At 35.5% G+C, this 14,655-nt stretch overlaps 2 protein-coding genes across 2 annotated transcripts; one reads left to right on the forward strand and one right to left on the reverse strand.

Annotated features, from left to right (window-relative positions):
* The first annotated feature begins 1,782 nt into the window (after positions 1 to 1,782).
* Positions 1,783 to 4,161, forward strand: LOC130996601 (uncharacterized). Its single transcript, XM_057921900.1, has 2 exons — positions 1,783 to 1,939; positions 2,733 to 4,161. Exon 2 carries the CDS (start codon positions 2,800 to 2,802, stop codon positions 3,823 to 3,825), a length of 1,026 nt encoding a protein of 341 aa, XP_057777883.1. The 5' UTR covers positions 1,783 to 1,939; positions 2,733 to 2,799; the 3' UTR covers positions 3,826 to 4,161.
* Positions 4,162 to 4,758: 597 nt separating this feature from the next.
* Positions 4,759 to 10,618, reverse strand: LOC130996386 (probable sugar phosphate/phosphate translocator At3g17430). Its single transcript, XM_057921813.1, has 10 exons — positions 10,124 to 10,618; positions 9,521 to 9,827; positions 8,657 to 8,764; positions 8,039 to 8,070; positions 7,915 to 7,965; positions 6,835 to 6,896; positions 6,473 to 6,734; positions 5,416 to 5,681; positions 5,241 to 5,329; positions 4,759 to 5,084 (listed from the first exon to the last, which is right to left on the reverse strand). Exons 2-10 carry the CDS (start codon positions 9,602 to 9,604, stop codon positions 4,920 to 4,922), a joined length of 1,119 nt encoding a protein of 372 aa, XP_057777796.1. The 5' UTR covers positions 9,605 to 9,827; positions 10,124 to 10,618; the 3' UTR covers positions 4,759 to 4,919.
* Between the last annotated feature and the right edge of the window lie 4,037 nt (positions 10,619 to 14,655).

Here is a 14,655-nt window from a genome sequence, read left to right on the forward strand (position 1 = left end):
GCGAACGATCAAGTCTTCAAGTCCCATCTCCTTGCGTTTGTGCTTGAGATAGTTCTTGAAGTCCTTCCAATGTGGTGGTAATTTCTCTATCACCGCGGCCACCTGAAAAGATTCAGACAATTCCATACCTTCGGCAAGAATGTCGTGCAGGATCAGTTGAAATTCTTGCACTTGCTCCACAACGGTTTTGCTATCAACCATTTTGAAGTCTAGAAAACGACCGACTATGACCTTCTTCAAGCCGGCATCTTTTGCCTTGTACTTCGTCTCCAAGGAGTCCCATAGTTCCTTGGACGTCTTGGCGCTAGAGTAAACATTATAGAGAGTGTTGTCTAGCCCATTCAGAATATAGTTGCGACACAGAAAGTCGCTATGATGCCATGCATCATATGCTATCCGCAGTTGCGAATCAGTCTCGTCTTCCCCCACAGTTGGAGGAGATTCATTCACAAAACGAGCCATATTCAAAGTAGTAAGATAAAACAGCATCTTAGACTGCCAACGTTTAAATTCAGAACCTGCGAATTTTTCCGGCTTTTCGGCAGCAGCAGGTGCTGGAGCATGTGGAACGTTGGTCGGAACTGGTGGAGCATTGTTGTTGTTGGTGTTGCTTCCTGTCGCCATCTTTCCACACTAATTTTGCCTTACGATTGTTATTTGGTAGTGTAGAAAATAGAATGACGATAAATGAAAGGATGCAGAACCGAGGCGAGAATAAATTCTCTCTCCGTAAGGCAAAATTACTTCCGCTCTGTGCTCGCGGATCTACAGTAATTGCCCCCAAGATACAACGGTTTCGGGATGATAGACGAGTCCTTAGCACTAGGAGTTCGCTATCCGGTCGAACGGCTTGATACTCGGGACTGAGTATGTAAACTAAACTAATATGACAAATTGATTATCTGAATTCGTTTGTGTGTTTAATCTCATTCTGGAGGGCCCTATTTATAGTAGTCCAGGGGTTTCCTTGAACTGACGTGACCGTTTGGCCAAACAGGAGGTCCGAACCGACGTGTCTCTTCGGTCTTGAACCGCCACCACGTGTCCTGTTTGGGCAAACAGATCCGAACCATCGTGTCTCTTCGGTCCTCAACCGCTGCCACGTCCGTTTGGGCAAACATGTGGTCCGAACCATCGTGTCTCTTCGGTCCTCAACCGCTGCCACGTCCGTTTGGGCAAACAGGTGGTCCGAACCATGGATATCTTTGGGCATTAATTACTCATTCAATTCTTAATAGATTTGAACAAGTAAATATACCAAATTAATCTACTCAAAATGTAGACTCCAAATATACCATTTAATTCCATTAATTACAAAGTAATTATGGACTAATAAAGCCATTTATTCCAACACTAACCTGAAACAAAATATATTAGACCCATATATGGATTCCTACGTTGCTACTCATTCTATGGCCAGACGTGAACATAATGATGTTATTCTTTCGGACAATGTTCATGATATTATGCGATCAATACGCGTTGTAAGATGCTCGTTGGGATATTTTATTATATAAATCTGTTAATCGATCAATATATTGTAAGATGTTCATTGGGATGTTTTATTGTATAAATTTGTTAATCGAGCGGCTCTCATCCCGTTTGTTGGATTTTGAGTATTTCCCAAGTTAGTTGGAAGATATTGTAAGAGAGGAATAGGATTGGATTAAATAAATACATATCCTTCCCGTAAAAATAAATCATTTGAAATTTGATTTATGAAACCATGACATGAGGAGAGCAAGAAGAGAAGTAAAGGCCCAAGAAATAAATTAATAGGCCCAACCCATTAAGATATACTCAGTTTTTCTCTAAAGCATAAAACAACTGAACCCAACTACGAGATTTTCGATCCCTCCATTTTTCTGTCAAATCTTCAGCTGTTCCAGTACTTTCTTGAAGAACCCTAGGTTAGGGTTTTAGAACTAGTTAATCGAAGGTAATGATTCTACGATTGCATTATCTTAGTGTTCATGAGCTCCACTCTAATGCATAATTCCTATTTTCCCCCATTTGTAATGTCCATGATTTTTGCTCCGCCTCGTCCCTATTTCTGGTCTGTTAATTAGTGTTAGTTAGATGATCGTGTTGAATTTTTGTCATAGTTGGTTCCTTTCTCAAAAAAAATTAATGTTGATTTGCGTTGTGCAAAATGTTACTCGGAATTGCCATTGGAGATTTGTTTTGTGCTCTAGATGTGACGAATTATTGATTTGGGTAGTTGTGGCCTGTTTTCTAGATTTGTTTTTCTACTCTTGGCATTTTGGTTTGGGTGTTAAAGTTAGATTTGATTCTGACTTAAGCGATTCTCTCTCTCTCTCTCTCTCCTGTTTTTTGTTTGTGTTGATGTATTTGGGCGGTGTCTGGGAGGAAGTAGTTGCTGCTCTAACATTGTAGATAGAGGCTCTTAGTGAAATGTGTGGCCTGTGGGAATGTATTCTTATGTTGAACTTGATGAGAATATTTTAGAAGGCGTGGTGTTGATTTTGATTGTGAAGGAATACATATAAAATCAATAGGATGCTTTTTGTGTGAGAACTCTATGCTTGCTGATTAGGGTACAAGAGTAGATTTGTTCAGATATTCGTATCATGCTCTTTGATCGTATGTGCTAGCCGCTTTGCAAAACAGATACTTGCTCTACCAGTCCTGCAATTTTTACTTTTAGTTGTAATTGTTTAGTTCTATATCTAGTCTGACTTGATGGCATAACGAATTCTACTTTCATGCAGAGCTGAAGTTGGCGACTGTTGTTGTCTTCTTATTCATTATCTTACTAAGAGAGAAACGTAAACGAATATGCAAGTTGAAAGTGCTCTATCTGTGGTTGGTCCAAAGCCCACAGAGTTGTCAAATTTCACACACAGCTTTGGCCCACCTGGGTCAGGACCCAATGGGAAACAGCGAACATCCAGCTTAGAAGCACCTATAATGTTACTGTCTGGGCATCAGAGTGCAGTCTACTCAATGAAGTTTAACCCTGCTGGGACTGTCATTGCATCTGGTTCACATGACAGGGATATCTTCTTGTGGAATGTGCAAGGTGATTGCAAAAATTTTATGGTCTTGAGAGGGCACAAGAATGCTGTCTTGGATGTTCAATGGAATACTGATGGTTCGCAGATAATATCAACAAGCCCTGATAAAACTTTAAGGGCATGGGATGTGGAGACAGGAAAACAGATTAAGAAGATGGTCGGGCACTTGTTTGTTGTGAACTCGTGTTGTCCTGCTCGGAGGGGCCCTCCTCTTATTGTCAGTGGGTCAGATGATGGAACTGCAAAACTTTGGGACATGCGTCAAAGGGGGTCCATTCAGAGTTTCCCAGACAAGTACCAGATTACAGCCGTCAGTTTCTCTGATGCTTCAGATAAGATTTACACCGGTGGCATCGACAATGATGTTAAGGTGTGGGATTTACGAAGAACTGATCCTGTTATGAAGCTTCAAGGACATCAGGATATGATTACTGGTATGCAGCTGAGTCCAGATGGGTCTTACCTTCTAACAAACAGCATGGATTGCTCCCTTCGAATATGGGATATGCGACCATATGCCCCACAGAATCGCTGTGTGAAGATTCTTGAAGGGCATCAACACAATTTTGAGAAGAACCTGCTGAGGTGTAGCTGGTCACCTGATGGAAGCAAAGTCACTGCTGGTAGTAGCGACTGCATGGTCTACGCATGGGACACTACTTCACGACGCATATTATACAAGCTTCCTGGTCATACTGGGTCAGTGAATGAATGCGTCTTTCATCCCCATGAACCTATAATCGGATCTTGCAGCAGCGACAAGCAGATATATCTTGGTGAAATTTAGTTGGGTATCCAATGCCATCCGGTATGGTTGAGAAGTGACACTCATTGCTTGCTGTTGAGACCTATCTAAGGACTAATGAATACATTGTAGGATTGTGGACTGTCTTGGTTTCTGCCGGTTGGTGTTTTGTAGAAGATTGAGTTACGCGGGGCCAAATTGCCAATCTCTTTTAGCATGTATTAATTTGCCGAAAATCAGAAACACTATATCAGCTTTGTGTTCTTTCTGATTTATCATCCTGATGTTGTCGAACTGTTGTGCATTTATTTCAAATTGTTGAAACTTGGTGTAACATAATGTTCTAGTGTTGGCTCAGTTAGATGCGGGCTTCTTGAAGGGTAGTATTGCTATATTGTGAATTATTGCTTTACGGAGTTGTGTTTAGACAGGTGAAAACTCGAATCTAAACACTAGCAAAATTACAATATCGTTAGCACTTGGAACAAATATGAGAGTGTTTGGTGCCGTACTTGCCTCTTGTTTCACGTATATAATGAAATCCATGTAAGTTTTGGCGACTCGCTTTTAAGTTCTCTATGATCATCCAAGATTATTAGAATAATTTCGAGACGAGCTTTTAGTTACAAGGACAAATGATTAGATACAATACAAAATTGCTTAAATTATAGTATATTTCACGGAGTTTGTGTTTAGACAGTTTTACATATAAACCTGGTATTGCAGAATTGCTTAAATTAATACGGCTTACTTACTTTCTCCCTATATAATACGGCTTACTTACTTCTCGATTCATTCAACAATAATCTAGAACCACCGGCACCAAAATTCATTGATTTCATTTGCCACTGGTCAAGAGAACTGTTAATGTACATTTGGATTATAATTAATCTTTTATATATGAATACAATGACTTTACCATTGGCACCCATATGCATATTATGATGAGAATAAAAGGGAGATAGAAGTAAAGAATTCATGCAAACAGCCAACTATTCCATTGCATAGTTCAACCGTTTTAAGAGGTTTAAGTATCCATGATAATACTCTCTAGGTAAAGAATGAAAATACGCTGCAAAAAAGAGCTGCTCGGAATAGACGAACAATAGAAGGAACAACTGTAATTCATTCTATCTCTAACTAGGTTTTGATCTCGACAACAGACCCTTCGAAGCAGGAATTAGAGGGACTTCCTCGTCTATCACGACCTCTAGATGAGAGCCACTCCTTCCGTTCTTCCCTCCCATACCGCTGTTTGAGGAGTTATCGTCCACACCATACATATTGGAAGACCTCAGATCCTGTATAAACACGGGACACAATTTTGTTAGTTTATCAAGAGTTTGATATTTTTCTCCCTCGGAAAAAAATGAAATGCAGCAGTCATTTGTTTGGAGTGATGTGAAAGATCATTGGAAGATTATAAGGGATTGTTTTTAACTAAGAAGAACCTTTACCTTTGCTGTTCGCTCACTGTCTCCGGGAGTTTGGGATGACCTAACATCATTGGCCTTCAAGTAATTGTACATGACAACACCACATAGAGCTGTAGAAACAATGATAACTTTAATATGGTCTTCAAGCTGACTACTTTCAGAGAAATACAAACTTAGCGTGGAATAAGATTTGTACCAATAGCATAACCAATGATGTTTAGCTTTGTGATTGCTGACTCCGGGAAAATGACAGTTGAAAGGGCAATTAGAATCCAGTCTTTTAGAACGCCAGCAACTCGAATAGTAACAGCACCGGTTCTACCAATTACCAGGAAGATTGAGAAATTCAAAGCCAATGCACAAAGTGCATTTGAGAAGAATATCCAAAAATTGAACCGGATCTGTGATACTTCAATCCCGGGCATCTCCAAGAGGTACCATGGTACAAACAGGAACACAAAACTGTAAAGACAAGGAAAAGGACATCTCAAGTATTATCAGTGTTCAATACACGTAATAAAGCTAAATTTCATTTTCCTCTAGTTGAGGACAAAGAAAAGAATACAAGTATGGTAGTCTCTTATAGAATGGAAGGTTTAAAGCCTAGAAGCTGATAAATATATATGAACTTTATGAGACGCAAATGGTAAACTAAACATTAACCACAGTACATATATCAATTTACAAGAGAAGACTAAATATGCAGATATTTGGCAGGCAGGTAGAGAACAATCCCATTGCAAAGCTTTCAAAGAAACGTGAGAGCCAAGCATCATATTCCAAGATTTGTCTTGCTAACTCTTGCTTCCCATTTTTCAGTATTCCACCCAAATATGGATCTTATAATGAAAAATAAAAAAAATTATAATGATTTTACACATGAATGGAACATTGAAAAGTAACTAAGGCCACCAAGCATATAGCATAGTGCACATTGGATAAGAAATCATAAAAATGAAATAAATTCCAATCAAACTTCTAGAAATGATGTTGGAGATGCTAAAATCCAGATCATCAAGTGTCATAATTTGCATGAAATTTGGACAGTGCACATAGCATGTTTAGTTGAGAAGTGAATTCATTTCACGACTACTTTCCTTATACCAAAGTTGGTACAGTTTCACTCTCATAATGGATCGGCACAGATTTTTATTCTGTAAGAAGTAATGCACGCTATTTCCTCCGTTCATTACTCTCAATTCAGGAATATAAAGCTGCAATTGGTGCGAAATTTTAAAATGGAAGAAGTGTACCTGCATGGAGCAATGTAATATAAGCTTGTGATAGGATTGAGTGTTAAGCCCTTCTTTTGGAGTAGAACTTGGGTAAGAACCAATCTAAGAGCTTCAGCAAATATTCCTGTGACTTGATAAACTGTGCCCACTACATTGAAATGAATTTCCCCATATGACGATATCACGACTCCAAAACTGACCAACAGCATGTTCAGAAATAAATCGCATCTTAATTTGTCAGTTCCACAAAGAACAGCCATGAGGAAAGTGGCAACTGGCACTGCCATCCAATATAAAGATAAAAAAAAAAAAAATTAATCAGTCAACTTTTTGTGCCTAACAATTGACATAAGAAGCCAAATGACAATATGTGCACATACTTAAGGCTTTGAGCATCTGAATGAAGGCCACAGAGATGAATAAGTAGGCTGTATTTCCAAACCTGTACAAGAGTATGCCCAAATTTAAAATATAAAGGAACATGGCTCATAAAACATAGTCTGACACAGAAGTCAGTGAAGTGCTACTCCAGACAGCAGGATAAATGACGAGAAGAACAACTTTCACAAATACCAGTCTTATAACAGCTAATAGAATGAAAAGTAGGTGAAACGCATTTGGCCTAGTGCAGATGATACAGTTTACCACAAAAACAACAAACATCCACACTTTCACTTATCTGTTTGATAGATCCTTTCATGCGTATTTGCATTTTAAATAAAAGTGGAGATGTTACCAGTCAGCAGCCCTCTCTCTCTCTCTCAATTCTCAAACACGCACACTTACTTATGAACAGCTGTTAAGGAAATTTACACTTAATCCTATCCTTACAAAAGTAAAATTATGGCTAGATTTTATGTTTGATTTTTGTAGTATCTCTGGCATCTGCATCTTGATCACCTAGTAGATAATTTAATTTGTGAAAGTTCACTTTGCTTACTTGTAAGTGGATCATCTTATTAGTCATATGCAAGTACTAGAAACGACCTAGTATAAGTGTGCTGGGCATTACTGGGAATAACTATAGATTTGAGGGTAAGAAACAAAGGTGTTACAGTCTCTTTAACATTTACTCTTATCATGAACTATAAGAAACAAAGGTGTTACAATCTCTTCAACATTTACTTTCATGTATATCATGAACCATAGTAAATTCAACTAGTACTAATTTGAGAGAAAAGCTGAACTACTCTGTGCAAAAGCAAACAAATGTGTTGTTGTAAACATCATGATTTGTCCTTTGCAAGAGCTGTTAGAAGCAATAATATTTATCGGGTGGGCTCCAGTTTATTAAAGAACATATAGACATAGTTATGATAATCCTAAGCAGTAAATTTTAAAGTCTCCTAGTAATAGGCAGTTCACAATTACTGCATAATAGGTAGCACGTCTCCTATGTAAGAGTACAAAACCGTGGAAGCAAGCAAGGATTTTCCGATCTATGAAAAATCATAACATACCAAAGACTTGCCGCAAAGAAAGCACTAATAGGAATTACACATGTCGCGTATCTGCAAATACCAAAAGACATGATCAGACTAGGTGCTATATGAAGTGAATAAGAATGAGGGGAACATCTCTTACATTTCAAAAGTCATCTTCACAGGTGATACAACCTGAAAAAAAGGAGGGAGGAATAGATATAGAATCAAGGAATATAAAACACAAAGGAAATAAGATGAGATTACAAAATGATAATGAAGTAGGAAATTATTGAAGGCTTAGAAGACAAAACAGTTGCACAAAATTAAAAAATTAAAAATAAAGGAATCAAACATATATATCTTTAATAAGAGTCATCCACAAAGCTGTGCTGCCATATTCCAATTTGACTCAAACCGAAGCTTCCAAACATTGAATCTAAAGTACGGAATTGGCTAGAGATAACAACTAAACTAGAACATCAAACTACAAGTTATTAAGTAGTAGAAGATATAAAAACCATCATAGGGGCACAAAAGATAACTCGTGGTAGCAAGAGAACAGTTACAACTCAATTCAAGTGCAATAATGGATCTACTTCTTCGTCTCATGGTAGCAAGAGGAATGGCACTAACAAGTCCAATTAGATAATAACTCTTGGAGTTCATAAACTATATTTATGTTTGTGTATTCAATATCGCTTCAGCCGTTGACATGAGTCACTCAAACAACAAGCATAATGAACTAATAATATAAAAGGAATTCCAAAACAATCTGTACCTTAAGAACACGGATAAGAACAAATGCCACGAAAGCCGAAAAGCCCATATGAATCATGGTAAGTGTTATCGGCAATGGGAAATTGAAATACTTTGGTGAGAGAACCCACTACAAACAAGAAAAAGTAAGAGAGGGATAAATGTGAGGTCATAAATATCGAAAAAGTGAGAAAGAACAAATTATAGAGTATACTGATGGAAACTATGAAGGTTCCACTAATTAAAAATTAATACCCCGTGCATATGTAACAAAATAACTAACATTTGTTGTTAGTATGTTTAACTATTTTAATATTTGTCAATTTTATAGAAGATTCCCAGAACATTTGAGACTCGGTCCTCTGTAAATAGACATAAACAAGACACAGCAGCTTTTACACCTTTCCTATATATGTTTTCTTCAATTTTTGTAGAATACCACATCTGCAGAAACTGGATACATTTTCTTGTGTATCTTTATAAGAAGGTCACTTTTCTCTTTAAAGTATATCAAAGGAACACACAAAGTTCAAGCACCATAAAATACTGCACATTGTATAATATTTCTGTAGAAAATAAGTAGTATAGGAGAATCTTATTTCACTTTTATCCTATTCCATATCATGACCATTTAGTCTAAACATAATCCCATATGAACAAGAGGTCTGTCTGGCTGCATAGCACTAAAATTCTAACTGTGAGTCTTACATAACTACAAGTTAAGGGTACCATTAGTTACGCACAATGCAAATATGAAAACTATGGCTAGGACTCTTTCCAAAAACACCTATATTAAGGAAAACCACATAAAAACAGACAAAAGAATCAACAGTTAACCATACCGATCATATGATTATATCATGGCTATTGAGCAAGAAGTACATACCTTGTTATACAGAATAACTCCCGAGGATAGCGTTATATATACTAAGAGATACAGGTATGTTAGCAGAAGGTGTTTGCTGATCATTGTGCCTATTTTGGTCCCTTTAAATCTAAGCACTCATGCCCTGAATACCACGTCCTGAAATTTGTCACTACTTAAACTAACTAAACTAGTTATTTTACAACAAATCGACTGAACAGGATGCTATATCTGCTGAGGGTGTTCTCATTCATTCCCTTGATAAGTGACAAAAATTCGCTTTTCCGGGCAAAATAGCTGAGGTTGCAACTCCAACAGCCATCCGAACCTAGAAAAAAGTACCAAAATCAAGCGGATAGTCAGAAATCATTAATCCATCTCCAAGAATCATCACCAAAAGAAAAATTAACAGCGCGACTCCATCACAAATGAATTAAGGTCCATTATAATCACACTTTATCAATAATTTCATCAATAATCTACGTTTTCCGGGAAATACACCAAAATTAGCAGCTACAGGCTGGCATTGAGAAGAAACGTCCCCAAACATTACAACAAACACGTAGCGCGCAAAGTCGAAAATCAGTATATTAGTGAATCAGCAGAATTTGAGAAAGATCGAACCTGAATACTACAATTAGAGCTGCAACTTCAACTGGGCCTCCGTAAAGCCAGTCGATTTGAGTTGGGTCTAAGGAAAAATCGGTGATGACGATTCAATTCCTATTGGGGGAAACAGTACAAAAATCTTGCTAGTCGCTCGAGGAAGTTAGAACTCTCGCAGCTAACAATGGATTTAGGATCTACAATTTTTGTGCAATATGTTGGAGAAAAGTAGGATTTAGTGAGGAAAATGTGAAAACACTGAACGAATCTTGGGTGGCGATGAATCAGAGAAGTAAAAACCTCTTCCAGATCTCAGTGCTTCGCTAATAGTAATGGCGATGTGTGTTTTATAAGTATTTTCGTTTTCCTCTTCAGTTTTCAACCACGTTAAACTTTTCGGATTTATTTCTTCGCTTTTAGTGGAGTACTATTTTATGATTGTTTTTATTTTAATCTAAAATTTCAGGTTCTTCTATTTTTTAAAATTATTTGGGAAATTGGAAATTGGAATAGCCTCGGACAGTAGCTATATAAGGATATTTATATATAAATATGGATGGCTGTCGATGCTTTCTGTTTGTCCTTGTTGATTAATACGCAATATAACATTTGATAAAAAGAACTTACTAATTTATAAGGATATTTATTTATAAATATGGATGGCTGTCGATGCTTTATGCAGATTATGCTTGTCGTTCATCAGGATTTACTATGAATGCATTGTGTTGATGCGATCAACACAACATTTGGATTCAAATTTTATGAGGAGCGATTTTTATTTTGTTTCAAATATAATTAATTTCATGATAAATACAATAATTTTATATATTTAATACAATGTTTTCAGTATTTATATTAACCAACCCCTATATTTAAAAAATAATAATTTTATATATTTAATACAATGTTTTCAATATTTATATTAACCAACCCCTGTATATAGAATAATTATTAATTATACAAATCATACTTAGTATTAAATGAGTCTAATATAAATATGTTATGAAAAAATATGAATTCAAAAGATAGAATATGATAATAGTTTAAATGTTACTCCCTCGTTCCATTTATCTTGGCACATTTTTTTTTTAATTTGTCTTATTTATAATTATACTTTTTAACAATAATATGTGGTTCATATCTTATCCTCACATTAAATAAGTGGTCTCTACCCACTTTACACTCTGAACATCTTATTTTAATCTCCGTGTCAAAAATAAATGTGTCAAAATAAGTGGGACGAAGAAAATATCATATAAACGAGTATAAATTATTATCGGTTGATGATGATAATGACTTTGCTGAATCTATATAAATTCATTACTTCGTTAAATTAATTCATAGTTCAGGATTCGAATTTCATAAATAATGAAAATTTCATTTTACGAATTTATATATTTTCACTGCATATTTTTAATATTTCATTTCATAACAAATTCATATTGTACTTATTAGGTAAGATAAATGAAATTTGTATTAATAACCATATATTTCCTTCGTCTCATTGATAACGGCTCATTATTATTCGACACGATTATTAAGAAAGAAAATGAATTACAGAATAATAGTGATAGAAAGTGGTAGAATTCATAATTTTTTGTGAGATAATGTGATTTTTTTTTTTTAAAACATATCATTATTAATAAGATAAACGAAAAAAAAACGATGAAACGGTCGGAGGGAGTAGTATATAAAATCTTCCTGAAGCACTGAATCACCCATCCATAATTTCCCAATTTCAACGCTAAAAATCCAAATAACAAAAGTCGAAGACACGAGTTCCACGGAAGATTAACCACAAAAAGGTTAACAATAATTGTATTTCTTTTCATTTGACCATTTAATAATACTAGTTTGTTGCGTTGTCAAATACTATATTGGGATATTATAAAGAATTTGATGTGGTTGTCTGAGCTCAACCGTCGTGTTTAATTTTTTTAGCATGAGTGGTGCATTTGGAGATTGGGAATATCATTATTTTATCAATTGTGAAAATCACAATACATATATATATATATATAGAGTTTGGAGCACCAAACTCTTTATGGAGTATAGTTTATCTATTACTATGAATTTATATTTCTACAATTAAAACATACCTTCCTTCAGTAAGAAGAATTTCAAAATATTTGCCAATAAAATCTAATTTAAATGGTAAAGCTGAGACAATCAATCTTTTTTTTTTCTTTGTAAAGCTTAGATTCAATCCCATTTGCAAATGGTGTAATTTTTTCATTTTTTGTGTGAATAATGATCTCGTTTGCATGCGATTATTTTCCCACTTTTGTGTAACGTAGAGGTCTCGTCTGCGTGCGAATTACTTATTTTATTATATTTAGATACTTATTATAATTCTAATTAAAAAATAGAATATTCAAATAAATAAATACTTCTTCCGTCCACGATAAGTGTGGTATTTTTGTCATTTTCATCGGTCCATAATAAATGTGATAAATATATCTCACAAATTGATCGAAGCTCAACTATTTGGGAAAATTATCATTCGATAGTCACCCAATTTGAATCACAGTCACACATTTGGTCGTTTAAAGTGACGACTGCAACTCAATATTTTCTTTGATAGATAAATTTATCCATGGAAGGATAACAAAAATTTATGCTTTGAAATGTCTTCTTTCTTTTTCAACATTTGACACACAAAAGATGATCACCATTTTTCCTTCCTTATTTTCACTTCAAGGATGGATAATATTATCCATCAATTTTTGAGTGGATAATATTATCCATCATTGAACTGAAAATAAAGAAGGAAAAATGGTAAACATCTCTTTTGTGTCAAATGTTGGAAAAGAAATGACACATTTTAAGGCATAAATTTTTGTTATTCATCATTTTTCATGGATAAATTTATCCATCAAAGTAAACGCAGCCTTAAAATTTTACTTTGCCTTCACGAATAAGGTACGATTCCATTTCCAGCAGCCATACCATTATTATGAATTTTACATGTAGAAGTTTTGGCGAGGGTTCTTGTGTTTGGTATGCTTTAATGATGATTTAATTTATTTTTGGTGTGCTTAGTTTCGTAGTTCCAAATCAGTCTTGCATAAGGATGATACTACTTGTTCTAATAGTTTTAACAAATGAATGAACTTGTGTTTCGCAACAAAAAAAATAAAGTAGAAAACAAAAAACAAAAAACAAATGAACTAGTGAGTTTTCGGTAATGGTTGATGATCATTATGGCATCGGATTCGAATCATAGTGTTATTAGTGTTCTGTTCACTAAACTAATGCAAATTTCATCTAAAAAGTAAAAAAACAAAAAACTTAAAAACTTAAAAACATCAAATACATATTAAATGTCTTGATTGCACGGGAAAAAGAACAATTTTGCTACAATTAAATCATAATATACCACCTTTGATTATTTAAAAGAAAATATTGCCCTTTTCGTCCTATTTGAATTAAATCATAAGATACCACCTTTAATTATTTAAAAGAAAATATTACCCTGCTCTTCGTCCTATTTGACTTTACCGTTTGCATGTATTTTATTCCGCATTGTTTCATTTAATTTGATTTCTTTTTTGATAATCACTTTGCACTATATTTATTATAGTATCACATATTTTAACACTATAATTTTTACCCTCTTAGTGTTGTAAGGTGGAAATGTTGAGATATCAAAGTTAATAATTGTGTGGGACCAACAACTATAGAAGGAAGGAACGTGGGTTAAATCTAGATCGACGAGCACAAGCAATCTAAAATCAAAAGCAATGTTAGAGCTAGGGCTGTAAATTCGAGTACCTGCAGGTACTCTATCCGTAAAATACGGGTACCCGTGGGACAAAATCATCTGAAACCCCACCCTCACCCGTCCCGCCTACATGTTACGGGTGCCCTTATTTCCCGCAAGTTTTGATTATTTTTAATTTTGCGGGTTTTTTTGTCCCGCTGGAGGGTATTTTGTCCCGCTGGAGAATATTCTTGTCCCGCAATGTGCGGGTATCCTTTTTACCCACGGGTATTTTCAACAAAACTCCCGTTTAATTCTCGAATCCCAACTATCTCTCTGTAGTGAGTAGTGAATTGACTATGAGTCTACGACTTAGGGAGTTATTTTCATATTTCCTAAAAATTAATTGATAATTATAAAATTATTTATTTAATTAAAAATTACATGCGGGTACCCGATACCCGCAATTTTTAGGAAAACAATACCCGCACCCGACCCTCTTCCTTGATTTTGCGGGTATCGGGACGGGTGAGGGTATACCTGATACCCGCAACCCGAATTTACACCCCTAGTTAGAGCCCTTAGAAGAATACCAATGGAGTTGTCGATAGAAAGCTCTCCGACGCTTGAATAAGTAAAATGGTAGAGAAATAACCGGCGTAATAAACGTGCTTCAAGTAATAACTATGATAAAAAGAGAACAAATATATAAGTTATTCGGTTAATCAGTGTTGATCTTGATGAACAGGGCAAAAATAACTGAGTATTGTAGAATGAAAGGCTAGCGGGACTAGTAGAGCTATCAGAACCCTAGAGAATTGGGAGCATGAAGGCGAAAGGGGGAAAT

Source organism: Salvia miltiorrhiza, chromosome 1 (genome assembly GCF_028751815.1).
Source record: "Salvia miltiorrhiza cultivar Shanhuang (shh) chromosome 1, IMPLAD_Smil_shh, whole genome shotgun sequence".
NCBI lineage: Eukaryota > Viridiplantae > Streptophyta > Magnoliopsida > Lamiales > Lamiaceae > Salvia > Salvia miltiorrhiza.

Coding starts and splice junctions, on each gene's coding strand:
- LOC130996601 (XM_057921900.1), top strand. CDS start 2,800: ATGCAAGTTGAAAGTGCTCTATCTGTGGTTGGTCCAAAGCCCACAGAG.
- LOC130996386 (XM_057921813.1), bottom strand. CDS start 9,604: ATGATCAGCAAACACCTTCTGCTAACATACCTGTATCTCTTAGTATAT. Junction 5,682..6,472: donor TATTACATTGCTCCATGCAG/GTACACTTCTTC, acceptor TTGTCTTTACAG/TTTTGTGTTCCTGTTTGTAC. Junction 5,085..5,240: donor ACAGTGAGCGAACAGCAAAG/GTAAAGGTTCTT, acceptor GTGTTTATACAG/GATCTGAGGTCTTCCAATAT.